Source organism: Salvelinus namaycush, chromosome 14, assembly GCF_016432855.1.
Source record: "Salvelinus namaycush isolate Seneca chromosome 14, SaNama_1.0, whole genome shotgun sequence".
Classification (NCBI taxonomy): Eukaryota; Metazoa; Chordata; class Actinopteri; order Salmoniformes; family Salmonidae; genus Salvelinus; species Salvelinus namaycush.
Window position 1 is genome coordinate 27,566,181 of NC_052320.1, and position 26,625 is coordinate 27,592,805.

Consider the following 26,625-nt stretch of genomic DNA (forward strand, 5'->3'; position numbering starts at 1 on the left):
ATTTTTCAGAAATGTTTTATGATGAGTATTTAGGTATTTGACGTTGGTGTCTAATTATTATGGCTGCTTTCGGTGCAATTTCTGATTGTAGCTGCAATGTAAACTATGATTTATACCTTAAATATGCAAATTTTTCAAACAAAACATAGATTTATTGAATAACATGTTATAAAACTGTCATCTGATGAAGTTGTTTGTTGGTTAGTTTGGTTGGTTCTTGGTTAGTTAGGTTGGCTTTGTGCATGCTACCTGTGCTGTGAAAAATGTCTGTCCATTTTTGTATTTGGTGGTGAGCTAACAAATATATGTGGTGTTTTCGCTGTAAAACATTTTAAAAATCGGACATGTTGACTGGATTCACAAGATGTGTATCTTTCATTTGCTGTATTGGACTTGTTAATGTGTGAAAGTTAAATATTTCTAAAAAATATCTTTTGAATTTCGCGCTCTGCCTTTTCAGTGGAATGTGGGAGGAGTTCCGCTGGCGGAACGCCAGAGCCAGACAGGTTAACTCACCTGGGAAGCAGGCCTGACAGTCTGTGTCAGTGAAGGTAGTGGTGACGTCCTCCACACTCTGAACCCCCTCTCCACAGCGCAGCCTCACTGTCACCTCATTCGCATTCTGCTTCCAGTCCACAAACACATCTACACAGCACCGAGCAGACAGAAAAATCTGTCAGAGGAATAATTGTACACTCAGCATATCACAGAGAGCACCTTCAAAATAGATTCTGTAAGAAGAACAGCATGTGCTGTGACTGTGTGGCAAGTAAACAAATCAAAACTCAAGTCAGCCTACAATGGTCTACAACAGATGAACAGACTACATCGATACCTTTACAATTACCACTAGATAAAGATCAAAGTCATTTATTCATCAGAGAAAAGACTTCTAAATATACTGCATCTACACAAGAGACAGATCTACAGAAATGCACACAACACTGAATCAACTTCTTTGGACAATATAGGCCTTAGACAAAGAGGAACCTACTACTAAATAGTAAACTAAGCCCCCAATGACAGCTGGTCAAAACACTCAAAATAAGATTAGAATAATCATCTTTCTGGCAACAACAAACCGGAATCAGAAATCACAACAAACATTGGCAATGCCTCGGCTAGTCTACACTGTACCTTTCGTCATAGCGAAGCTAGAGTGCCGTCGGTCATGCATGTGCCATGTATGAGTTCAATTCAGTCCAAGGTGCTCACGTTCACCACTACTACAGACTATGCCTTGTTTATTCTCCCTCTCTATGGCTCTCACACACCTCTCTCTCCCTCACACTCTCTCACACACAGCTGCTGTAAATAAAAAGGTCACAGGCAACACCAAACCCTCTACAGCTGGGCTCCTAGTCGGGTTGTATTCCATGTGACAGCCTCTCCCTAAACCCTGCTACGGTCCACTATGATATCACTGTAGCATTGACATTTTTTGTTCTAATTTGAACTGCCAACCCACTTTACCAATAGGCTAGTCTGTGGTGTCATTTGTATTTTCTATAAATTGTTGAATGGCCTGTCACTTATTATCAGGGCCTGTCTACCAGCCACAGTGGTAGCTAGATTTTTTTACCAGGCAAAATTGTATTTCTCAAACTATAAAAAAAAAAAAAAAAAAAAACATTTTAAAAAAGGAGGAGCAGGCTTAGTAACGTTTTTAAAACAAGGAATGTATTTCTAGTAAAAAGTTATGGTATATTGCTCAATTTAATATTTTGTGATCCGAGTCTATTAGCCAAAATATCAGACGACAAAAATGTTCAGCCGCCCCTTTAAGGTTACCATGATACCGGGGCCACTCCGGCAGTGTAGCCACCTTAGCGACTTTGTGGCTATATTTAGAGAGTTTTAGACCCCTCCAGCGACTTTTATTGGTATATGATTCTAGCGACAAATTCAGCTACTTTCAGCAGACCCGGAGCCAGAACGAATCTACCAATCTGCGTGGCAGTTATGAAGCACTAGCCCCTGCCATATGAACACACTGATACACTGTGATCCATTCATTGGTGGCTAAAGAAATTAGCATATAACCCAGAGATACGCTTACTGCTACATTGGCCTATAGGCTATAACTTCCATAATCAACTAAGTAAAATACATAAGTCAAAAGCCGACATAAAAAAAATAAAAAATAACCTGAAATAAAAAATAAAACAATTACATTTTCCGCCTGTCTACCTCCCTTTCCATCGGTCTTGACTTAAGCTATTGCTAGTGAAGTTCAACATTGTATTAAATCATCACAGGGTCTGGCCCAAAGCGGTGCGAACAAACTTTCAACATTGTATGAACTAACCTATTCCGGGTCCTCAAAGTTCCCTGTGCCAGTGAGCTCAGGACAGAAAGCTGTTTTATGATATTTCCACTGGATATGTGCGATCATCAGATCATGATATTCTGCTATTTACATTTAACATTTCAGTCATTTAGCAGATGCTCTTATCCAGAGCAACTTACAGTAGTGAGGTCATACATTTTCATACTTTTTTCATACTGGTACCCCGTGGGAATCGAACCCACAACCTTGGCGTTGCAAGTGCCATGCTCTACCAACTGAGCAACACGAGGCACACCGAAGCCGGAAGTGTTGGCAAGATTTTCCAAATTCTGAGAAACTATCATGAGCAGTAGATGTATAAAAAAAAAACAAAAAAAAAACAACTTGACCTGTGTGAAAAAAATGAGTGGTATACGTGCTGAGTTAATACAATCAGAAATAAGATATTGCCAAACGGGCACATTACTACATATGCATGCATTCCGGAGACGCACTCCCCTTCTTGATGCAACATTTTAAATTATACTCAAAACATTACCTTCACACATATTTTAGACGCTTTTCACTGGACAGCTACAACTCAATCAGCTATACCTCTTGCCACACACACCACCCAAATTGCGGACTTCCTAAACACACTTGTGATTTGAAACAATCCAAATATATTTATTTTTTTAAAGAAGCTAACAATCCTCTGTGGCTAAACCATGCTCTCTGGTGAAGTATTTTGAATGATTTTATTTAGACAGGAGCAATTATACACAAAATAATACGCAACTTCTGATGGCATTGAAGAATACACCACATCAGTCACTGGCTTCATCAATAAGTGCATCGATGACGTTGTCCCCACAGTGACCGTACGTACATACCCCAACCAGAAGCCATGGATTACAGGCAACATCCGCACTGAGCTAAAGGGTAGAGCTGCCGCTTTCAAGGAGCGGGATTCTTAACTTCTCTAGGGTAGGGGGCAGCATGCCCAAATTAAACTGCCTGCTTCTCGGGCCCAGAAGATATGATATGCATATAACTGGTAGATTTTGATAGAAAACACTCTAAAGTTTCCAAAACTGTTAAAATAGTGTCTGTGAGTATAACAGAACTGATTTGGCAGGCGAAATCCTGAGAAAAATCCATTCGGGAAGTCTTTTTTTTGTTTGTTGGTTTTGTAGTTTTATATTCAATGCCATTACAGTATCCATTGACTTAGGACTCAAATTGCAGTTCCTATGCCTTCCACTAGATGTCAACAGTCTTTAGAAATTGTTTCAGGCTTGTATTCTGAAAAATAAGAACGTAAGAGCAGTCTGAATGAGTGGACCCTAAAGTGTCACAGAGCTTTTTCATGCGCGCGACCAAGAGAGTGCCTTTCTTGTTTACCTTTTATATTGACAACGTTATTGTCCGGTTGAAATATTATAGATTATTTAGGCTAAAAACAACCTGAGGATTGAATATAAACATCGTTTGACATGTTTCTATGAACTTTACGGATACAATTTGGATTTTGTGTCTGCCTGTTTTGACTGCGTTTGAGCCTGTGGATTACTGAAGAAAACGCACGAACAAAACTGAGGTTTTTGGATATAAAGAGACTTTATCAAACAAAAGGAACATTTATTCTAGTACAAGACACACAGCTGAGGAAACAAATGTACAGCAGCTTTTGCCTATGTATTGTGTTTGAAAGTAAGATGTGAGTGCTGATGTTGTGAGCTCATGCATGGTCACCGGCCGTTTATGTTGCTGCTCTCTGCTTAATGCTAAAGATTTGTAATCCTAGCTGGTGTAAGGCCGGCCACAGGGAAACATGCCTTGTCAAGGTCACAAGAGCGGCTGTGCTTCTCTGGTCAGCTCTCTCCAACCAGAACACGAGCCCAATCAATTCAGAGGGCAGGCCAGCATGAGTCTCTACCTACCCACACAGTGACCTCCTCTATTGCCTTATCTAGCTACAGGCAATTCCACGGAAACGGAATTACGCTGAGACGCAAAGTTATTTTACTTGAAAATGTATGCCAAAAAACTTTGAAAACATCTGGGAGTTTAACAAACCATTACAACTCTATGCACAATTACTACTTTGAACAATTTACACAGTACAGTCTAAAACACTGCATCTCCAAGTGCAACATAGCTTCAGCGTGTAAATCAGCTAGAAAGATGTGTCGGCATCGAGTAATTATCTCTGGCCCCCTCCCAGTTAGGGGGAGTGACGAGCTCTACAGCAGAGTCTCACAACTCAATCGCTGGTTCAAAACTGTTTTCTGCCCCTCCCAAAAGATAGAATTTGTAGATAATTGGCCCTCTTTCTGGGACTCACCCACAAACAGGACCAAGCCTGACCTGCTGAGGAGTGACGGACTCCATCCTAGCTGGAGGGGTGCTCTCATCTTATCTACTAACATAGATAGGGCTCTAACTCCTCTAGCTCCACAATGAAATAGGGTGCAGGCCAGGCAGCAGGCTGTTAGCCAACCTGCCAGCTTAGTGGAGTCTGCCAATAGCACAGTCAGTGTAGTCAGCTCAGCCATCCCCATTGAGACTGTGTCTGTGCCTCGACCTAGGTTGGGCAAAACTAAACATGGCGGTGTTCGCCTTAGCAATCTCATTAGGATAAAGACCTCCTCCATTCCTGCCATTATTGAAAGAGATCGTGATACCTCATCTCAAAATAGGGTTACTTAATGTTAGATCCCTCACTTCAAAGGCAGTCATAGTCAATGAACTAATCACTGATCATAATCTTGATGTGATTGGCCTGACTGAAACATGGCTTAAGACTGATGAATTTACTGTGTTAAATGAGGCCTCACCTCCTGGTTACACTAGTGACCATATCCCCCGTGCATCCCGCAAAGGCGGAGGTGTTGCTAACATTTACGATAGCAAATTTCAATTTACAAAAAAAAAGAAGACGTTTTCGTCTTTTGAGCTTCTAGTCATGAAATCTATGCAGCCTACTCAATCACTTTTTATAGCTACTGTTTACAGGCCTCCTGGGCCATATACAGCGTTCCTCTCTGAGTTCCCTGAATTCCTATCAGACCTTGTAGTCATAGCAGATCATATTCTAATTTTTGGAAATTTAATATTCATATGGAGAAGTCCACAGACCCACTCCAAAAGTCTTTCGGAGCCATCATCGACTCAGTGGGTTTTGTCCAACATGTCTCTGGACCTACTCACTGCCACAGTCATACTCTGGACCTAGTTTTGTCCCATGGAATAAATGTTGTGGATCTTAATGTTTTTCCTCATAATCCTGGACTATCGGACCACCATTTTATTACGTTTGCAATCGCAACAAATAATCTGCTCAGACCCCAACCAAGGAGCATCAAAAGTCGTGCTATAAATTCTCAGACAGCACAAAAATTCCTTGATGCCCTTCCAGACTCCTTCTGCCTACCCAAGGACGTCAGAGGACAAAAATCAGTTAACCACCTAACTGAGGAACTCAATTTAACCTTGCGCAATACCCTAGATGCAGTTGCACCCCTAAAAACGAAAAACATTTGTCATAAGAAACTAGCTCCCTGGTATACAGAAAATACCCGAGCTTTGAAGCAAGCTTCCAGAAAATTGGAACGGAAATGGCGCCACACCAAACTGGAAGTCTTCCGACTAGCTTGGAAAGACAGTACCGTGCAATACCGAAGAGCCCTCACTGCTGCTCGATCATCCTACTTTTCCAACTTAATCGAGGAAAATAAGAACAATCCAAAATTTATTTTTGATACTGTTGCAAAGCTAACTAAAAAGCAGCATTCCCCAAGAGAGGATGGCTTTCACTTCAGCAGTAATAAATTCATGAACTTCTTTGAGGAAAAGATCATGACCATTAGAAAGCAAATTACGGACTCCTCTTTGAATCTGCGTATTCCTCCAGGGCTTAGCTGTCCTGGATCTGCACAGCTCTGCCAGGGCCTGGGATCGGGAGAGACACTCAAGTGTTTTAGTACTATATCTCTTGACACAATGATGAAAATAATCATGGCCTCTAAACCTTCAAGCTGCATACTGGATCCTATTCCTACTAAACTACTGAAAGAGCTGCTTCCTGTGCTTGGCCCTCCTATGTTGAACATAATAAACAGCTCTCTATCCACCGGATGTGTACCAAACTCACTAAAAGTGGCAGTAATAAAGCCTCTCTTGAAAAAGCCAAACCTTGACCCGGAAAATATAAAAAACTATCGGCCTATATCGAATTTTAGAAAAAGCTGTTGCGCAGCAACTCACTGCCTTCCTGAAGACAAACAATGTATACGAAATGCTTCAGTCTGGTTTTAGACCCCATCATAGCACTGAGACTGCACTTGTAAAGGTGATAAATGACCTTTTAATGGCGTCAGACCGAGGCTCTACATCTGTCCTCGTGCTACTAGACCTTAGTGCTGCCTTTGACACCATCGATCACCACATTCTTTTGGAGAGACTGGAAACCCAAATTGGTCTACACGGACAAGTTCTGGCCTGGTTTAGATCTTACCTGTCGGAAAGATATCAGTTTGTCTCTGTGAATGGTTTGTCCTCTGACAAATCAACTGTACATTTCGGTGTTCCTCAAGGTTCCGTTTTAGGACCACTATTGTTTTCACTATATATTTTACCTCTTGGGGATGTTATTCGAAAACATAATGTTAACTTTCACTGCTATGCGGATGACACACAGCTGTACATTTCAATGAAACATGGTGAAGCCCCAAAATTGCCCTCGCTAGAAGCCTGTGTTTCAGACATAAGGAAGTGGATGGCTGAAAACTTTCTACTTTTAAACTCGGACAAAACAGAGATGCTTGTTCTAGGTCCCAAGAAACAAAGAGATCTTCTGTTAAATCTGACAATTAATCTTGATGGTTGTAAAGTCGTCTCAAATAAAACTGTGAAGGACCTCGGCGTTACTCTTGACCCTGATCTCTCTTTTGACGAACATATCAAGACTGTTTCAAGGACAGCTTTTTTCCATCTACGTAACATCGCAATAATCAGAAATTTTCTGTCCAAAAATGATGCAGAAAAATTCATCCATGCATTTGTTACTTCTAGGTTAGACTACTGCAATGCTCTACTTTCCGGCTACCCGGATAAAGCACTAAATAAACTTCAGTTAGTGCTAAATACGGCTGCTAGAATCCTGACTAGAACCAAGAAATTTGATCATATTACTCCAGTGCTAGCTTCCCTACACTGGCTTCCTGTTAAGGCAAGGGCTGATTTCAAGGTTTTACTGTTAACCTATAAAGCGTTACATGGGCTTGCTCCTACCCATCTTTCCGAGTTGGTCCTGCCGTACATACCTATACGTACGCTACGGTCACAAGACGCAGGCCTCCTAATTGTCCCTAGAATTTCTAAGCAAACAGCGGGAGGCAGGGCTTTCTCCTATAGATCTCCATTTTTATGGAACGGTCTGCCTACCCATGTGAGAGACACAGACTTGGTCTCAACCTTTAAGTCTTTACTGAAGACTTATCTCTTCAGTAGGTCATATGATTGAGTGTAGTCTGGCCCAGGAGTGTGAAGGTGAACGGAAAGGCTCTGGAGCAACGAACCGCCCTTGCTGTCTCTGCCTGGCCGGTTCCCCTCTCTCCACTGGGATTCTCTGCCTCTAACCCTATTACAGGGGCTGAGTCACTGGCTTACTGGTGCTCTTTCATGCCGTCCCTAGGAGGGGTGCGTCACTTGAGTGGGTTGAGTTACTGACGTGATCTTCCTGTCTGTGTTGGCGCCCCCCCTTGGTTTGTGCTGTGGTGGAGATCTTTGTGGGCTATACTTGGCCTTGTCTCAGGATTGCAAAGTTGGTGGTTGAAGATATCCCTCTAGTGGTGCGGGGGCTGTGCTTTGGCAAAGTGGGTGGGGTTATATCCTTCCTGTTTGGCCCTGTCCGGGGGTATCTTCGGATGGGGCCACAGTGTCTCCTGACCGCTCCTGTCTCAGCCTCCAGTATTTATGCTGCAGTAGTTTATGTGTCGGGGGGCTAGGGTCAGTTGGTTATACCTGGAGTACTTATCCTGTCTTATCCAGTGTCCTGTGTGAATTTAAGTATGCTCTCTCTAATTCTCTCGTTCTCTCTTTCTTTCTCTCTCTCTCTGAGAACCTGAGCCCTAGGACCATACATCACGGCAAACCGGGCATGATGACTCCTTGCTGTCCCCAGTCCACCTGGCCTTGCTGCTGTTCCAGTTTCAACTGCTCTGCCTGCGGTTATGGAACCCCTACCTGTCCCAGACCTGCTGCTTTCAACTCTTAATGATCGGCTATGAAAAGCCAACTGACTTTTATTCCTGATTATTATTTGACCATGCTTGTCATTTATGAACATTTTGAAAATCTTGGCTCTCTCTAATTCTCTCCTCTCTTTCTTTCTCTCTCGCGGAGGACCTGAGCCCTAGGACCATACGTCAGGACTACCGGGCATGATGACTCCTTGCTGTCCCCAGTCCACCTGGCCTTGCTGCTATTCCAGTTTCAACTGTTCTGCCTGCGGTTATGGAACCGCCACCTGTCCCAGACCTGCTGTTTTCAACTCTTAATGATCGGCTATGAAAAGCCAACTGAAAATTATTCATGATTATTACTTGACCATGCTTGTCACTTATGAACATTTTGAACATCTTGGCATAGTTCTGTTATAATCTCCACCCGGCACAGCCAGAAGAGGACTGGCCACCCCTCATAGCCTGGTTCCTCTCTAGGTTTCTTCCTAGGTTTTGGCCTTTCTAGGGAGTTTTTCCTAGCCACCGTGCTTCTACACCTGCATTGCTTGCTGTTTGGGGTTTTAGGCTGGGTTTCTGTACAGCACTTCGAGATATTAGCTGATGTACGAAGGGCTATATAAAATAAACTTGATTGATTGATCTCTGTGCTGGAGGCGTCACTACAGACCCTGGTTCGATTCCAGGTTGTATCACAACCGGCTGTGATTGGGAGAACCATAGGGCGGCGCACAATTGGCCCAGCGTCGTTAGGGTTTGGCCCGGGGTAGGCAGTCATTGTAAATAAGTATTTGTTCTTAACTGATTTGCCTAGTTAAATAAAACATATATATTTACTGGAAAAACTGTGCATATAAAATTGTAAAATCTCCCTCAGTTTTATTGTTACTAAACTTTTGTAATTGCACAGTTCTACCTGTAAAAGTGTTTACATAAAGTGTTCAGTGGAAATTGTTAAATACGGCTGCATTGGACTTTTTATCTCAATATCAAATCATTTCTGGGTGAAACTTAACTTCTTGACGCTAGGGGCCGGATTTTCTTTATTTTATTTTTATTTTAAAAAATAAATAATTTTTTTTACATAACGTTCCCAAGGTAAACGGACTATTTCTCAGGCCCAGATCGTAGAATGTGCATATAATTTACAGATTAGGATAGAAAACACTCCAAAGTTTCCAAAACTGTCAAAATAGTGTCTGTGAGTATAACAAAACTGATTCTGCAGGTGAAAACCTGAGGAAATCCAACCCGGAAGTGCTTTTTTTATTTTATTATCCCTGTTTCATTGCCTTCCCCTCTTCCATTTAAAGGGGTATCAACCAGATTCCTTTCCCAATGGCTTCCTCTGGCTGTGACCAGGCTTTAGACATAGTTTCAGGCTTTTATTTTGAAAAATGAGTGAGATTTTTCAAAACGAGTCAGGTGTCCTTTGATTAGTTCCTGCGCGCGAGAGGGGTAGCTCGACATTTTCTGTCTCTCTTTTATTGAATAGGTTACCGTCCGGTTGAAATATTATCAATTATGCATGTTAAAAACAACCTGAGGATTGATTATAAAAAAACGTTTGACATGTTTCTACGAACATTACGGATACTTTTTGGAATTTGTCTGCCTTTCAGGACCGGAACGAGGCTGTAGTTTTCTGAACATAACGCGCAACCCAAATGGCGTTTTTTTGTTATAAAACTAATATTTATCGAACAAAAAGAACATTTATTGTGTAACTGGGAGTCTCGTGAGTACAAACATCCGAAGATTATCAAAGGTAAGCGATTAATTTTATTGCTTTTCGGACTTTCGTGACCAAGCTAATTTAAGGCGAACTGTTCTAGCATTGACTGATACACTCACAAATGCTTGGATTGCTTTCACTGTAAAGCATATTTTCAAAATCTGACACGATGGGTGGATTAACAACAACCTAAGCTGTGTTTTGGTATATTTCACTTGTGATTCCATGATTATAAATATTTTTAGTATTATTTTTGAATTTGGCGCTCTGCAATTCAGTGGTTGTTTAGGAAAATGATCCCGGTAACGGGATCCGTAGCATCAAGATTAAGTACCTTATTGTGATTGTTTTTAATGGAAATTGTAAAAAATATATATTTAAAAAATGGCTTGGCAAAGAGCAATTTATCAAGCAAGAATTTAGCTAGCATTGTCTGAGTGGGGAAAACTGAAAACTAGCTGTTATTGGCAGAGAGGTTTAGAACTCTCTTATTGGTCTATTAACTAATTTACCACCTGGTAATGTCACCAGGCAGGCCAAAACTCCATCCAACCAAAACAGGCTGAAATTCACAATGTCTTTTCAAACAACTATAACACTGAAAGGGCATTTTCATCAATTTCACAGTATTATTCCAACCTCATAGTGTTTTAATATATATAAAACACAGGTAAATCATGTTTTTGGCTGCACTGGGCATTTAAAAATAGTAATTTTGCTCTTTTGAAATCAATATTTTTTTGTTTGGCATACATGATGATGTGAAAAATCATGTATAAAAGCAACATATACCATTATCACCGCTCCCGAGTATACTACTCGCAAATGTCCAGTCTCTTGACAACAAGGTAGACAAAATCCGAGCAAGGGTTGCCTTCCAGAGACACATCAGAGATTGTAACATTCTCTGTTTCACAGAAACATGGCTCACTCGGGATACGTTATCAGAGTCGGTACAGCCACCCGGTTTCTTCACGCATCGCGCCGACAGAAACAAACATCACTCTGGTAAGAAGGGCGGGGGTGTATGCCTTATGATTAACGAGTCGTGGTGTGATCATAACAACATACAGGAACTCAAGTCCTTTTGTTCACCTGACCTAGAGTTCCTTACAATCAAATGCCGACCGCATTATCTACCAAGAGCATTATCTTTGATTATAATCACAGCAGTGTATATCCCCCCCACCCCCCCAAGCAGACACCTTGTCAGGCCTGAAATAACTTCATTGGACTCTATGTAAACTGGAAACCACATATCCTGAGGCTGCATTTATTGTAGCTGGGGATTTTAACAAGGCTAATCTGAAAACAAGGCTCCCTCCCTAATTTTTATCAGCATATCGAATGCACGACCCGGGCTGGCAGCATTCTGGATCATTGCTACTCTAACTTCCGCGATGCATACAAAGCCACCCCTCGCCCTCCTTTCGGCAAATCTGACCACGACTCCATGTTGTTGCTCCCAGCCTATAGACAGAAACTAAAACAGGAAACGCCCGTGCTCAAGTCTGTTCAACGCTGGTACGACCAATTTGGTCCCACGCTACAAGATTGCTTCGATCACGTGGACTGGGATATGTTCCGGATAACCTCAGATAACAACAACTGATGTATACGCTGATTCGGTGAGCGAGTTTATTTGCAAGTGCATCGGTGATGTTGTACCCACGGTGACTATTAAAACCTCCCCCAACCAGAAACCGTGGATTGATGGCAGCATTCGCGCAAAAATGAAAGCGTTTTACTGCTTTTATGGGAAAAGTGATAATTCCTGCATTAGCACTTTTACCTCTTATTTTCACCTTTATTTAACTAGGCAAGTCAGTTATGAACAAATTCTTATTTTCAATGACGGCCTAGGAACAGTGGGTTAACTGCTTTGTTCAGGGGCAGAAGGACAGATTTGTACCTCGTCAGCTCGGGGATTTGAACTTGCAACCTTCCGGTTATTAGTCCAACACTCTAACCACTAGGCTACCCTGGCGCCCGACAAAATATTAAGCATTATATTTTCTACATACTTTATACCTGGTTTTAGGCGTTTAAAAAAAAAAGTCCTTTAGAAACGACAAACGGGGAACTAAGCAGTACTCCCCATAGATGACACAAAGTAAACCTGAAGTACCCTTCAACACAACTAGTTATCCCCATTGTATAGTCAGGTTTTTGCATTGAGGCTCAACACAACAAATAGGCTTGCTCACAGCAAACACTGCACACATTGCTAATAAAGCAACACCTCCTGCCTTACCACACCCAAAATATCTAATCTCCAACCTTTCTTGTGCTCTGCATTGTCCCCTGCTGCTGCTGCTGCTCGCTTTGCCTCCCTGCTCTCTTGGTTGGCCCTGTCCTTCTGCTTCTTCTTGCTGGTGCTGGCATCGGTGCTGCGCTGACCCCCATTCCGCCGGCCTGATTCAGTGCTGCTGGCCATCTTCAAGCACTTAGCGTTCACGGGACGCCCGTCGCCTGTGTCGCTGCTGCTGGGGTCTGGTTCTGAGGTGTGCCGCTTTCTGCCCGGTCCAGCTATCTTGGCGACGTAACAAGTTAGAACTCTCCCAAAACAGAATCAAGGGGCCTGAATAGAGTCAGGAGACCAACACAGTTATCAATGAGTGTTGCAGAGCTACATAAGAGTCATAAAAGTGTCATTTATGCAGTTGGGCCCCAAGTTCAGAACCCCTTTAAAAGACATGTTCCGGTACTTTGGTGACTAGTAAGTATATATTTTTTAAACCTCCTGATTTGGGCTGGATGTGTCAATGCGTAGTTCATATATGCATAATCTATAAGCAGAATTACAGTCTTACCTCAATTAGCCACAGAATCCCTAGTTTAAAAGAGTGTTTTATGGAAGCAATGAGCCACCGTTTTCCCTACATTTACCCCCACGTGGGCCAACCCACAAGCAATTCAAGTTTTAGCCCCTTGCCATTTGAGTGACAGCTAGCAAGATACACACACAGTAGCACGAGATAGAAAGCAATGACGTGGTGCACATATCTGCATATTTGTGACGTAGTAGCACAGAGTTTCTAAACCCAGAAGTTCAACATCGCGAGACTTACGGGAACGCTTGCGAAACAAACCAAGCTGGGTTTTGAGAAGTCAATGAGAAAAGTGCAAAAATCTTCCTTAGTTGTTAATTTTCAAAAAATGTAAAAGGCACAACCTAGATTCAAGCCAATGTCTTAAGTAGTTGAACATGTTATTACTCCAAATGTGCTAAAGTTAAACCTTTTTATTTTCGTCACAAACAACTTTGTATTGAATTTTGTTGGTGTGACCAAATTTTGTGACCAAATTTTGTTGGTCACATACACAGTACAGCGCGAGACGACCATTAGACTCAATGACGCATTTCTGCACATGAGCTTAGGTAACCAATGTCGCCATGACATTGCCTACAAGTGTGATCGTGAATTTCTATTGGAGAAGCAATTTCTGCCCATCTTCAATAGTTGGCCATTTTCACAGACCCCTTTTGGCTCGTTGGCACTACTTTCAGAACTACTGGCTAAAAAGTATACAAAAGTACCAGATAATATCTTTAAGTTGAATGCAGTAACTGTAGCTAAGTCACTCTGGAGATGAGCTCCTGCTAAATTACTTAAATGTAAATGAAGTGTAAAATGAACCCTCACCCCTTTCAGATTAAACAATTTAATTCCAAACATTTCCTGTATATTGATCAGATTGCATTATCGCTGCATCCATTATTTTATTTAACTAGGCAAGTCAATTAAGAACAAATTCTTATTTTCAATGACAGCCTACCAAGAGGCAAAACACCTCCTGTGGGGACAGAGGCTGGGAATAAAAATGTAAATGTGGGACAAAACACATCACAAGCGAACAACACTACATAAAGAGAGACCTAAGACAATGCCACAACATGGCACAAACATTGTTAGGCACAGACAAAAGCACAACGGGCAAAAAGGTAGAGACAACAATACAACTGTCAGTAAAAGTGTCCATGATTGAGTCTTTGAATGTAGAAATGGAGATAAAACGGTACATTTTTTGTGTTTTTTGCAGCTCGTTCCAGTCACTATCTGAAGCGAACTGAAAAGAGGAGTGAAACTGGGATGTGTGTGCTTTGGGGACCTCAACAGAATGTGACTGGCAGAACGAGTGCTGTATGTGGAGGATGAGGGTATTCGTAGGTATCTCAGAGGGGAGTGAGGCCTAAGAGGGTTTTATAAATAAGCATCAACCAGTGGGACTTGCGCCAGGTATACAGATATGTCCAGTTTACAGAGGAGTATAGAGTGCAATGACGAGTCCTATAAGGTGCATTGGTAGAAAATCCGATGGCCCGAATGGTAAAGAACATCTCGCATGCATAGTCACTTTAATAACTTTACCTACATATTTACTCAACTAACCAGTGCCCATGCACATTGTACCGGTGCCCCCTGTATATAGCCTCGCTATTGTTATTTTATTGCTGCTCTTTAATTATTTGTAACTTTTTTTCCTTCTGATTCTTATTTTATTTTTTTCCTGCATTTTTGGTTAGGGCTTGTAAGTAAGCATTTCACTATATGGCTACACCTGTTGTATTTGGCGCATGTGACATAACATTTGATTTCATTTTTATTTGATCTATAAATTATGTCTCCGTAATCTAGCATGGGTAAAATTAATCAGGATTAGTTAGTATTATCTAGCTACTAGAAAGCTAAACCGATTGGTAGTGGCTGTCTAATTTAACTACAAATTAAACACCCCATCAATGTGATATTGACTGCTGAATCTAGCTAACGTTAAATATCTTGAACGTTTTGCCTTGGCTGTTGCAACCTGGATTGTTAGCGTTAGTCAAATGTGGCTAGCAAATATCTACCTTTTTGGTACAATGCTGGCTAACTACAATATCTTTAAGTAACTAGTTATAATATTTAACTTTACAAATTGCATTTGGCTATAGCTAGTTCCCTAGTTAACGTTACACATTGATGTACATTTCTGCCACAGCCTCTTTATCCTCAATGTAATGGCGTCATGTTGCTGCGGCAAGTCAGCTAGCTACTGTACCTACATCACGTTCGCTATCTAGCATACTAAAATAAGTTACTTGGCTGTCAATGATCATTGGCAAATCAAGTTGTTCAATAATCAGACAATTCAACATTAAAATGTGAACATGTGATTTCTCATGTCATTAATGACAGGAATAGCTAAATTGCCAATGTAACGTGAGTCGGCTAACGACGTTACTAGCCAACGTAGCTAGTTAACGTTACTCAACTAACAGTTTAACGTTAGCTAAGCAAACAACAGTTAGCTATCTTTAGTTTGTTAGCCAGCTCAAGTTCGTTATGTTGACAAGCTAGACAAACAATGCATATTGACAATATCACCTCATGCCTTGTTATAATAAAATAGCAATTGTGGCGGACTACTTACAAAACGTGTATAATTTGGAGTATGGTCTCCGGGTCTTTGGGCACAATGCCGGCGAGTCCGTAACGTTACTTCTTCAGTCCTCGCTAAGCTTAATGAAACAGCCGCGGGCCTCTGCTCATCCCTGCTTGCAATCGAAACCCCGTACTCCGGTGTTTCTCGAAAATTCGCGTTATCCAGGACCCATTTCTTATATATACCGAATATATAAAGCAAATAAATGTGACGTAAATGACAACAAATCTATCAATCGCGTCAACCTACTTTACCGGCCCCCGCGCAATGACTCGCACTTTGTTTAGGAACAAAAACAGTACAAACCGAAATCCACTCTGAAGACTAGCCACTTCCTGAAGGCAGCACTGTAGCTACCAAACCCTCACCATGTGATCAAGGTTTTCTTGGTTGGTTCTACAGGCGGCAATGCAAGCAGGGCATGCGATTTCTAACACATTATTCTTCTTCTTCTACTATCATGGCGGTCCGCAAACAATCGTTTAAATGCATTTCGCCGTAACACAGGATTATTATAGGGAGGTTATTATAAGGGGATATTTAATAGGACATGACATTTGTTGAGATCTTCTCCTCAGGGGATCCATACCTCTCTCCCCACCATGCAATGTATGTTTATTATGTGCAACGATGGTGTTCCGGTGTTATAGTCACACAATTTCAGTTTCTCGAATGGAGGGTGGAAATGTTTTTTCAATGTCTATTTTCAGGTAACCCCAAAACAGTTCTGTCCATTACAAAAAAAAGAATACAAACCATTTAATGTAAGTAGGGTTTAATGAGCACATTCATCCATCATTGATCCAGGAGAGATATCAGAAACTATGTCAGAGTGACGTTTCAGCCAGTGGGTAGGGTACACAACTTTTATTCATTTTTTTTGTTTATCCAGAACAATGTATTCATACGTAATTTTTTGGGCATTCTTTATATTATGAATGTGGCAGTGTTTTAGGGGGTGATCTGAGTTTTGGGCCAAATATCATGTGCAAATGTCTGTATTTTGCATGCACACATTGACACATTTTAATTGAAATGTCATGTGGAGGCACTTCTATCCTTCAGTTGAAAGTCACACAGTAATACACAATGTGTCCACACAATGTTATATTAGTTGTGTGAAATCTCACAATCAAAAAGGCACGGTTACACAGTGTAGTCGGACAGGCACCTCCATGGCGAGGTGCATAGTGTACAGGCTCAGCAGTGTGAAACAGTAGTCGTTTCATATAGTGTCTGTCAGTGCTGGTTTGACCAGCCAGGTCCTGGCTGTTACTGACAGGTGTTGTAGATCTGGATCTGTTTGTTGATGTTGTTGAGGATAGCCTTCATCTTGTCTTCTAGGCCGTCCAACTGCTGTGCTTTGCCCTCCAACGTTTTCTGGTTCTCTTCATAGTCTTTCTCTAGCTCTGTGGATATAAAGTATGTCAAGTTTATATTTTAATGTTTCATCTTAGAATAACCAGGACTGGCTGACAGACCTATATTTTGGTCTCTGGTCGAAGTACACCACAATCAGACAAATTCAGACAATACAGTGACACTTTTTAACCACAAGAGGGCAATGTTGCCTTCACTATTCTCCAAGGTTAGCGTGTGAAAATCAAAAGTAATGCTGCTTTAAAACAAAGGCGGCCCAGTTCCCTCAGGGGTCCCTCCTACACACCTGCTAGTCTCTGGAGCTTGTTCTGGGCATCCTTCAGTAGCTCTTTGGCCTCATCTCTTAGGCGCTCTGCTTTCTTCTTCGCCTCCTGGACGGTCTTGGCTTTCGTGTCCACCAACTCCTGCACTGTGTGATACTTATCCATCAGCTCGCCATCTAAAATCTGAGAGAAAGAAGACTGCATAATCAGTAACAGACACGGTATTACAGTCACAAATATACACAAACAAACAACACACACACCTGCTTGGCCTCATTGGCTTTGTCCCGTGCCATAGTGGCTGTCTCCTCAGCTCGAGCTGCTGCCACGCTGTTGTGGGCACGTTTGAGCTTCAGAGCATTAATCTCCCGACCTAGGTTGCCCATGCGGTCCATGGCATCATTCAGGTCATGTTCACTGCTGGAGGTCTCAGACTCAATCTAAAAGCAGGGAAAACATCAGGAATGTATTATCTTTTGATCCCTTCATCACACCAAACTGCATGCAGATGGTGTCCACACACTTGAGTACCTGTGCTAGTCGAGCCTCCGTTTCACCAATGTCAGCCCGAGCCCGCTGTATGGCCTTCTCTGCTGCGGCCTGGGCCTTCTTAGCATCCTCAAGTGCCTGTTTTACCGTCTCTGCTGTGGATTTCACCCCCTCTGCCCGATTCCTACATAACGGAAACACATGTCAGAATCAGGAGCGTCTTGCTCTGCTGAACCATTTCCTTTGACTTGACACGGCTATAATCTACACAGTGTACAAAACATTAAGAACACATTCCTAAGATTGAGTTGCACCCCGCCCCTTTTGCCCCCAGAACAGCACAATTTGTTGGGGCATGGACTTTATAAAGTGTCAAAAGCATTTCACAGGGATGTTGGGCCATGTTGGGTGGTGGACCATTCTTGATACACACGTGGAACCGTTGCAGTTGCAGCACTTACTACCGTACCCTGTTCAAAGGCAATTAAATCTTTTGTCTTGCCCATTCACTCTCTGAATGACACACATACACAATCCATGTCTCAATTGTCTCAAGGTTTAAAAATCCTTCTTTAACCTGTCTCCTCCCCTTCATCTACACTGATTGAAGTGGATTTAACAAGTGACATCAATAAGGGATCATAGCTTTCACCTGGATTCACCTGGTCAGTCTATGTCATGGAAATGTTTTGTACCTTCAGTGTATAACCCTCTACATACAAGGCACACACACACACCTGGCCTTCTTGGCCTCCCGCAGCAGCTGCTCTGCTTTGCGCACATCGTCCTGTGTCTGTTGCAGAATGGCGTCTACGTTGGAGAGGCTTCGGACCCGGTCCTTGATCTCCTCTGCCAGGTGTCTGATCTGCTGTGGTGAGGCTGGGATGGACAGCTCCAGGACACGATTGGCAACCGTCTCAATGCTGTCTGGATCAGCACCCTCCTCTGCAAGGAGATGGATATTCAGATCAGCACAGATATTTTTTATGTTGATTGGGAAGTTAACACTTAGTGATGATGCTGATCATGATGATGATCCTGAGTTTAAGATAAATTGCTTTTATGGTCCCATGTAGACAAGGAACTTACTGTTCCTCGAACATCTGAATTGTCTATCACTTTAGCCAACTCACGCATGAGGAAGTCCCGGATCTGCTTGATGAGGTCTCGCAGGTCATTGTTGGAGCGCTCCACCTTGTTCTTGGTGTTGGTGGCCTTGTCCAGAGCTGCCTGGGCTTTACTCTTCGCCTCCTCCGCCTTGGTCTTGGCATCTGCAACCTGAGAAGCCATCAGAATCAGGGATAACTGTTATCAAGTACCCTCATGCTGTAGGTCATACAGTTGTATGCATTAGTGGCATGCTGCAATAGATTTTGCAGGTCTCCATTTGCTGTCAAGACAGTGTTGGTTTAGGTACACTTAGTGTAACTGACCTTGTGGAAGAGCTCCTCTACCTCCCCCATGGCTTTGTTCAGCTCCTTCTCTGCGTGCTTGGACCTCTCCAGGGCGTTATCTGCCATCGCTACGGCACCGTTGCAGTTCAGGCCTCCGCAGTGCCTGTTCCCCTCATCGTCACGGCAACCTGCTCCTCCGCAAAGGCTCTCTGCACAGGGGGCATCGCCAGGGGTCCCACAGACCTGATCAAAGGGTGTGGGGGTGGAACATGTATCAGATTACTACATTTGTTTATAAGTTTGCCTGAACTCTTCTTCTGGTCTTGTGCTGTTTAAGGGGTTTAATCCAATCAGACAGATGATGCATGCTTCACCTTCTCATTGATCTTCTTCATGTCCAGGGTCTGAGCCTTGGCATTGAGGTCCCCCAGGGTTCGCTTGTTGGCAGCGTTCTTACGGTTGAAGTCATCTTTCTTGGCAGAGATGAGGCGTTCTGTCTTGCGGCGTGTGTCTGCTGATTGGCTAACAGTGCTGGGCGTGGTGATGGTTGACTGGTTGGCTCGCCGCTCTGCATCACGGGACTTGTTATAGGAGCTGCGGATGCTGTCATATGCACCTGGAGGAAAGAGAGTGCCAAATAATAATAAGAACACATTTAATACTTCATTTAACTCATATTTTTTAAGTATTTCTACAAAAGAACATTAATAACATCAGTCATTAGGGCACTATGTATCCCAGAAACCCTATGTTGGAAGGGGGAAACGAAGTCTCTGCTCACCCAGGAAGTTGGAGTTCTTGAGGATGTCTAGTTGACGGTGGAGCTGATCTGAGGTCAGGTTTAGCTGTTTGGCCTCTCTCTCCAGAGCACTGAGCTCATTACTGGCCTCAACGTTGCTGTTCTGCACACTGGTCAGGTCTCCCTCCAGATGATTCAGTGTGTCTGTTGTCTCACCTATCTGAGACCTGCAGGAGAAAGGGACAGGAAATTATAGTTAAACTCCAAAACTGAAGGAGAGGCATATTTATGGTGAATCTTTATGCAGATTGAAAGTCTATCTATGTATGTGTATTGTTATGTACAGTATAATACAGTGTCTGTGTGTATGCCTTGTACCTGAGGTCTTCAATGAGCTCCATCAGGCTGCTGACTGCCTCTGCGGTGGTGTTGCGGGTGTTGACGATGCCCTGGGCCTGTGCCAGCTTCTTCTCCAGGTCTCTGAAGGCCTTCTCATAGGCTCCAGTCAGGCCCGTGGTCTGGATCTCTTGAGCCCGCTCCGACAGGGTCTTGGTTCGGACAGCCAGGTCCTGCACCACCCGGTCCCAGTCCCCAAAGCACTGATGGCAGGGCTGGCAGTTAGGGAACTGGCCTGAGAAGCCCCGGGCACACTGGTCACAACGCACGCCCGACACCCCCTGCTGACACACACAGTGGCCTGACTTCTGGTCACACTGGGATGTTTCTATGCCCCGGGGGTCACAGTCACAGACTGAGAGAGATAGAGAGAGAGAAAGTGAGGCATTGTTAGCATACAATGCATTCGGAAAGTATTCAGACCCCTTGACTTTTCCACATTTTGTTACGTTACAGCCTTATTCTAAAATTGATTAAATAAAACATTTTCCTCACCATTCTACACACAATACCCCATAATGGCAAAGCGAAAACAGGTTTTGCAAATGTATTTAAAAAATGAAAATAATAATACTTATGTAAATAAGGTATTCATACTCTTTGCTATGAGACTCGAAATTGAGCTCAGGTGCATCCTGTTTTCATTGGTCATCCTTAAAATTGGAGTCCACCTGTGGTAAATTCAATTGATTGGACATAATTTGGAAAGGCACACACCTATCTATTTAAGGTCCCACAGTTGACAGTGCAGGTCAGAGCAAAAACCAAGCCATGAGGTTGAAAGAATTGTCCGTAGAGCTCCGGGACAGGATTGTGTCGAGGCACAGACTTGGGGGAAGGGTAACAAAAAATGTCTGCAGCATTGAAGGTCCCCAAGAACACAGTGGCCTCCATCATTCTTAAATGGAAGAAGCTTGGAACCACCAAGACTCTTCCTAGAGCTGGCCGCCCGGACAAGGGGTCAGGGGAGAAGAGCTTTGGTCATGGAGGTGACCAAGAACCCGATGGTCACTCTGATAGAGCTCCAGAGTTCCTCTGTGGAGATGGTAGAACCTTCAAGAAGGACAACCATCTCTGCAGCACTTCACCAATCACGCCTTTATGGTAGAGTGGCCAGACAGAAGCCACTCCTCAGTAAAAGGCATATGACAGCCCAAGAAGACTCGAGGCTGTAATCGCTGCCAAAGCTGCCTCAACAAAGTACTGAATACTTATGTAAATGTGATATTTCCAGTTTTTATTTTGAATAAATTTGCACAAATGTCTAAAAACCTGATTTTGCTTTGTCATTATGGAGTATTGTGTGTATAGATTGATGTGGGGAAAAAAACAATTGAACACATTTTAGAATAAGGCTGTAACATAACAAATGTGAAAAAAAGTAATGGGGTCTGAATACTTTCCAAATGCACTGTATGTCTGCTGCTGATATTGATGCCACACTTATAACACATTCCATGACTCATGAATAACACGTTCCATGACTCATGAATAACACCTTCCATGACTCATGAATAACACCTTCCATGACTCATGAATAACACGTTCCGTGACTCATGAATAACACGTTCCGTGACTCATGAGTAACACGTTCCGTGACTCATGAATAACATGTTCCATGACTCATGAATAACATGTTCCATGACTCATGAATAACATGTTCCGTGACTCATAAATAACATGTTCCATGACTCATGAATAACATGTTCCATGACTTATGAATAACATGTTCCATGATGTTAAAGCTGACCTCTGCACTGGATCCTGGGGTCTCCCCAGTAGTTCCCTTGGCAGTCTGTGCAGGTCTTTCCACCAAATCCATCACGACACTGACACTTTCCAGTGAACTGGGGCACAGGGAGGTCAAACATGAGCATGAGGTCACAGAAGAGGTCTGTCTCAGAAAGCACCGTCGTAATGCATTTCGCTACACTATAATCATTTCGCTATACTTTCATCATTTCGCTGCACTCACAATAACATCTGCTAACCATGTGTATGTGACCAATAAAATTAGATTTGATAATGGAACCACACACACACACACACACACACACACACACACACACACACACACACACACACACACACACACACACACACACCTCGTTGCAGGCCGAGTTGACAGCGTTGTTGGGGTCACAGCCGCAGGCCTCACAGCCCCGCCCACTAGCCAGGTTCCAGTAGTTGGGCTTACAGTGGTCACATGTCAGGCCGATGGTGTTGGGTAAACACTGGCACTGCCCCGTGGCACGCTGGCAGACACACTCATCCCGCGCTGTACACTGGGTATGCTCTGTGCCCAGGAAGCTACAGGTGCACTCTGGGGAAGCATACAGAAGAAAATAGATTGAACCTTTACTAGGGTGCACGACACATACAGTTTCAATGCAACATTCCTAAAATGAATGGTTCTTAAGTTTTCTGGTGTGTGACGAGGATGTGTCAACAGAGACTCACTTCTGCAGTTGCGTCGCGAGGCGTCTCCATAGTAACCGCTCTTGCACACACCACAGTCCGGTCCCTCTGTGTTGTAGAGACACTTCTCACACTCTCCTGTCCGCCGGTCACACGCATCCAGATCTGACATGTCAATGTTATTACTGCACCTGCACGGCTGGCACCGCCCACCTGGCTGGGAGGGGTTACCGTAGTAACCAGGGGCGCACTCCTCACACCGGGAACCTGTGACCAATAGGAAAAAAGGTTGAGGGAGAAGGTGTGACATTTTTGAAAAGAAAGAGTAGTTAAGTGGAATGTCTCATGTTGAGATTGAGATATTTATTGGCTGGGTGATGGAGAAAAATTACTTGATATTTCCAAGTATTTCCAAACTGTTTTCCAGTGGATTTAAGTGAGACAGTTACAGCGTGACAGCTTCTGCAGACAGAGAGTCATGTGCTGTGTGTGATACCTACCTCAGTGACTATCAGTAAAGTAGTTATCAGAATGTTACTCAAACTGTACACATCATGTTATAAACTTAATTCGTTTTGATATTTTATCATTGTGCAACGCTATTATATCTTGGGTTAAAAGGGAGTTGGTTACCCAGGAGATTAACAGTGATTAGTGAGGATCTCTGTGATCACACTGTTGCAAAGTGGATTATGTTCAGTCTTTCGGCAGACATCGTGAACAATTAGCTTTTCTCACAAAGAGCCCATATCTTCTTAAGATGTATTCAGAGGAAGGGAGATTTTTGAGTCCAGCTGACGGCTGCAGGGGGCAGAGTATGCTGGTGTGGGAGGGGGCTGACTTTTGGGTCTGACAGACAACTTACAGCTGCTGGTCTTGTAGTCTCTCCAGCATACTCTTTCCCCTGCAGCCGTTAGCTGGGCAAAAAAATGGGAAGTACTGTATTCTAACCCATAGTGGAACAAAACATAGGATTTCCTCATTTAACGGACAAGATTTCCTCACTGATTGATAAAGGGGCATTGTGATACTATTATTTTGTGTTTAGGGGATTCATTGTATCTTTGTTTCTTTGGGGGGTTTTTGTCTTTGTTTCTTTGTGTCTTTGAGGAGCAAACTAAATATATTGAATAAAAGGATATGACACATAGAAGGGGCTGTTGATGCTAAGTAGGTTTACAGTAAAGCACATCATATTGAGCTCATTGCAGCAAAGCTGTCTAAAGCAGAGTAAGCATAATGCTTGTTTGTCTTTCTGTCACAGGCTCACAGTGCATGTGAATGTACAATAGGTTGGCGTAATCTCACAGCTTCAGCTTGTCTACTATGACTGATATACCTGTTACTGTCTTTTGTGTCTGCAACAGAGGCAGAGAATCAAAAGGCAAAATGCAGCGTGGCAGAGATTCTGTTGTTTTCAGCTGGTTGACTGTCTGGCTGCTTAGTGCCTGTGTAAGCCAGCAGGAGTAACAAGCACTGACTGTATGTGCCCAGTATAACATTATAGTTGTTATACACAGGAGATACTGTGATACTGTTATACACTGTAGAAGATGACCCAGACTCAGTGTCGGCCATCCAACTCAAACACAGTTATTTGTGTTATACAATCAGTCAAAACTGATTCTTGGTCAGTTCTTGGGAGCTCCATCTACTCTGAAGCAGGAGTGCACTGTGGCACAGCACCATAGATGGGTGGGGTGCTGAAGCCATGCAGGTGGCAGGGGGGGTTGGTAAGAAGGGTGGGGGGGGGGTCACCATCATCACTACTCACGCTTGAAAGAACCCTCGGAGCGCTTAACCATCCCCCCTGTGCCAAGTTGGGTAAGGGAGGAAACAACACACGTTATCATTCCACATTTTTCCTGGTAGGATAAACGTTCTACAAGAGAAGTGTCTTCTCTCCCACCATGGCGAATCACTTAGAATATCACACCATGGACATTTCCCTGAGTTAAATCACACTAACAGATCCTCTTTCACAGTACATCATCAACCCTAGGAAGCATCTGCTCATTCATGCAGACATGATCAAACTGTTCTTCGTCCGCTTGCCTGGCTGAAGAAGAGGAGGAAGAACAGTAAGGAGAGAGAGAAGACACCTCAATGGAGAAATGGATGCGTGGGTTGTACCTGTGTATCCTTGGTTACAGTTGCAGACCACCTGTCTGTTGCGGTTGTCCTGGTAACAGGAGGCAGCGAAGTGGCGTCCGCTGTTTGGGCCATCTGGGCAAGGGCAGGGCCGACATTGGTTACCCATACCTGTGCCCAACTCTGGGTTGCCGTAGTAACCGTTGGCACACCTTGAAATACAGCAATAGCAGTATGCTTGTCAATAACATTACATTGACTACCTTAATTCTTATTCAAGATTCCCCACTGTCCCCGTGGTGAATCGTAACCTGTCACATTTGTCCCCTCCAGTGTTGTCCCTGCAGTTGAGACAGGCTCCGGTCCTCTGGTGGCACTCCTCAGAATGACCATTACACAGGCATCGCTTACAGTTGGGGAAGCCCCAGTGTCCTGCCTGGCAGCCATCGCACCGCTGGCCAAACGCACCCGGGCGGCACGGGCACTGCCCAGTCAACTGGTCACAGGACCGAGTGACCGCACCTTCCAGATTGCACTCACATGCTAGAGAGAGAGGGAGGGAGGGAGAGAGAGAGAGAGAGAGAGATTTATTGGAAAGTATAAATCAAGAGAGGAGTGGGTCAGTAGGTAATGAGGCAGCAGGGGGCGCCACCAGTACAGCTGTTCACATAAGTGGGATAGACAGACTGTACAGTCCAATGCACCTTTGCAGAATAAACTATTTGTGTACCCGACAGGATAACACCAGGAGTTTTGCCCTTACTCTTTGTGCGGTTGACTGGGATTACGACACTAACCTTTACATCCTGCAGGTCCAAAGCCGTACGTCCCAGGAGCACACTGGTCACAGCGAAGTCCAATCACGTTTGGCCTACAGCGACACTGACCTCCGTGCGTGTCACACACTGAGCTGACTGAGCCCTGGGGGTCACACTGGCAAGCTGTGAAGAAGAAAGACGTGATGAAAACGTCTAAAATAATTACCAGGCATCCTTGATGATAGCAGATCGTGATTATGTGTACCCCTGGAATGACTTACGCAGGGCTCCATGGTTAATGATGGCTGACATGCTGGTGATGAGCTTGGCACAGACGTTGCTGATCTGGGGGCGTGTCACGCTCTTGGCCCCCTCGTGGCAGCGGTAGCGTTCGTAGCTCTGCTTCCTAGCGATGGAGGCAGGGTCACCGCCAATGAACATCTCCAGGGAGGAGTAACGAGGGATCAGGGAGATCTGGAGAGGAAGCAAGGAGGAGTATTAGCTGGATTGCATAAGAAGAACACAATTAGCCAGAGAGAGAGGGAGAGAGATAAAGAGAGAGATGTGCAGACAAGCATAATTTGTTGAGTAAGTTCCTTTAAATTTCATATAATTTACTTTGTAATTGTTGCCCTTTTTTAATTGATAGTTACAATCTTGTCTCATCACTGCAACTCCACAACGGGCTAGTGAGAGGCGAAGGTCAAGTCATGTGTCCTCCGAGACATGACCCGCCAAGCCGCGCTGCTTCTTAACACACTGCTCACTTAACCCGGAAGCTAGCTGCACCAATGTGTCAGAGGAAAAAACTTTAAACTGACAACCGAAGTCAGCTTGCAGGCGCCCGGGCCGCCACAAGGAGTCGCTAGAGCACGATGAGCCAAGGAAAGCCCCCCCAGCCAAACCTTCCCCTAACCCAGACAACAGTGGGCCAATTGTGTGTCGCCCTATAGGCTCCCAGTCACGGCCAGCTGTGACACAGCCGGGATCGAACCCCCGGCTGTTGTGGTGCCTTAGA

The 26,625-nt window shown here is 43.6% G+C and overlaps 2 protein-coding genes across 6 annotated transcripts in view; both read right to left on the reverse strand.

Moving 5' to 3' along the window:
* usp19 (ubiquitin specific peptidase 19) overlaps positions 1 to 16,003 on the reverse strand; it is a 44,103-nt gene extending 28,100 nt beyond the window's left edge. For 3 of the 5 annotated variants that reach the window (XM_039008337.1, XM_039008338.1, XM_039008336.1), the window contains exons 1-3: positions 15,668 to 16,003; positions 12,530 to 12,830; positions 517 to 645 (exon numbers count right to left, since the gene is read on the reverse strand). In XM_039008337.1, the coding sequence (XP_038864265.1) occupies positions 517 to 645; positions 12,530 to 12,686 (286 nt within the window). In that variant the 5' untranslated portion in view covers positions 12,687 to 12,830; positions 15,668 to 16,003. The remainder of the gene's footprint in view (positions 1 to 516; positions 646 to 12,529; positions 12,831 to 15,667) is intronic. The other 2 variants (XM_039008340.1, XM_039008339.1) reach the window with 1 other exon arrangement.
* A 450-nt stretch (positions 16,004 to 16,453) lies between these two features.
* Positions 16,454 to 26,625, reverse strand: part of lamb2 (laminin, beta 2 (laminin S)) — a 42,359-nt gene continuing 32,187 nt past the window's right edge. The window contains exons 18-34 of the mRNA XM_039008341.1: positions 25,889 to 26,081; positions 25,647 to 25,790; positions 25,161 to 25,392; positions 24,892 to 25,061; positions 22,801 to 23,025; positions 22,446 to 22,663; positions 22,091 to 22,187; positions 20,323 to 20,695; positions 19,987 to 20,171; positions 19,580 to 19,821; positions 19,245 to 19,448; positions 18,945 to 19,089; positions 18,549 to 18,756; positions 17,854 to 17,995; positions 17,586 to 17,762; positions 17,346 to 17,505; positions 16,454 to 17,088 (exon numbers count right to left, since the gene is read on the reverse strand). Coding sequence (XP_038864269.1) covers positions 16,952 to 17,088; positions 17,346 to 17,505; positions 17,586 to 17,762; positions 17,854 to 17,995; positions 18,549 to 18,756; positions 18,945 to 19,089; positions 19,245 to 19,448; positions 19,580 to 19,821; positions 19,987 to 20,171; positions 20,323 to 20,695; positions 22,091 to 22,187; positions 22,446 to 22,663; positions 22,801 to 23,025; positions 24,892 to 25,061; positions 25,161 to 25,392; positions 25,647 to 25,790; positions 25,889 to 26,081 — 3,252 coding nt within the window. The 3' untranslated portion in view covers positions 16,454 to 16,951. The remainder of the gene's footprint in view (positions 17,089 to 17,345; positions 17,506 to 17,585; positions 17,763 to 17,853; positions 17,996 to 18,548; positions 18,757 to 18,944; positions 19,090 to 19,244; positions 19,449 to 19,579; positions 19,822 to 19,986; positions 20,172 to 20,322; positions 20,696 to 22,090; positions 22,188 to 22,445; positions 22,664 to 22,800; positions 23,026 to 24,891; positions 25,062 to 25,160; positions 25,393 to 25,646; positions 25,791 to 25,888; positions 26,082 to 26,625) is intronic.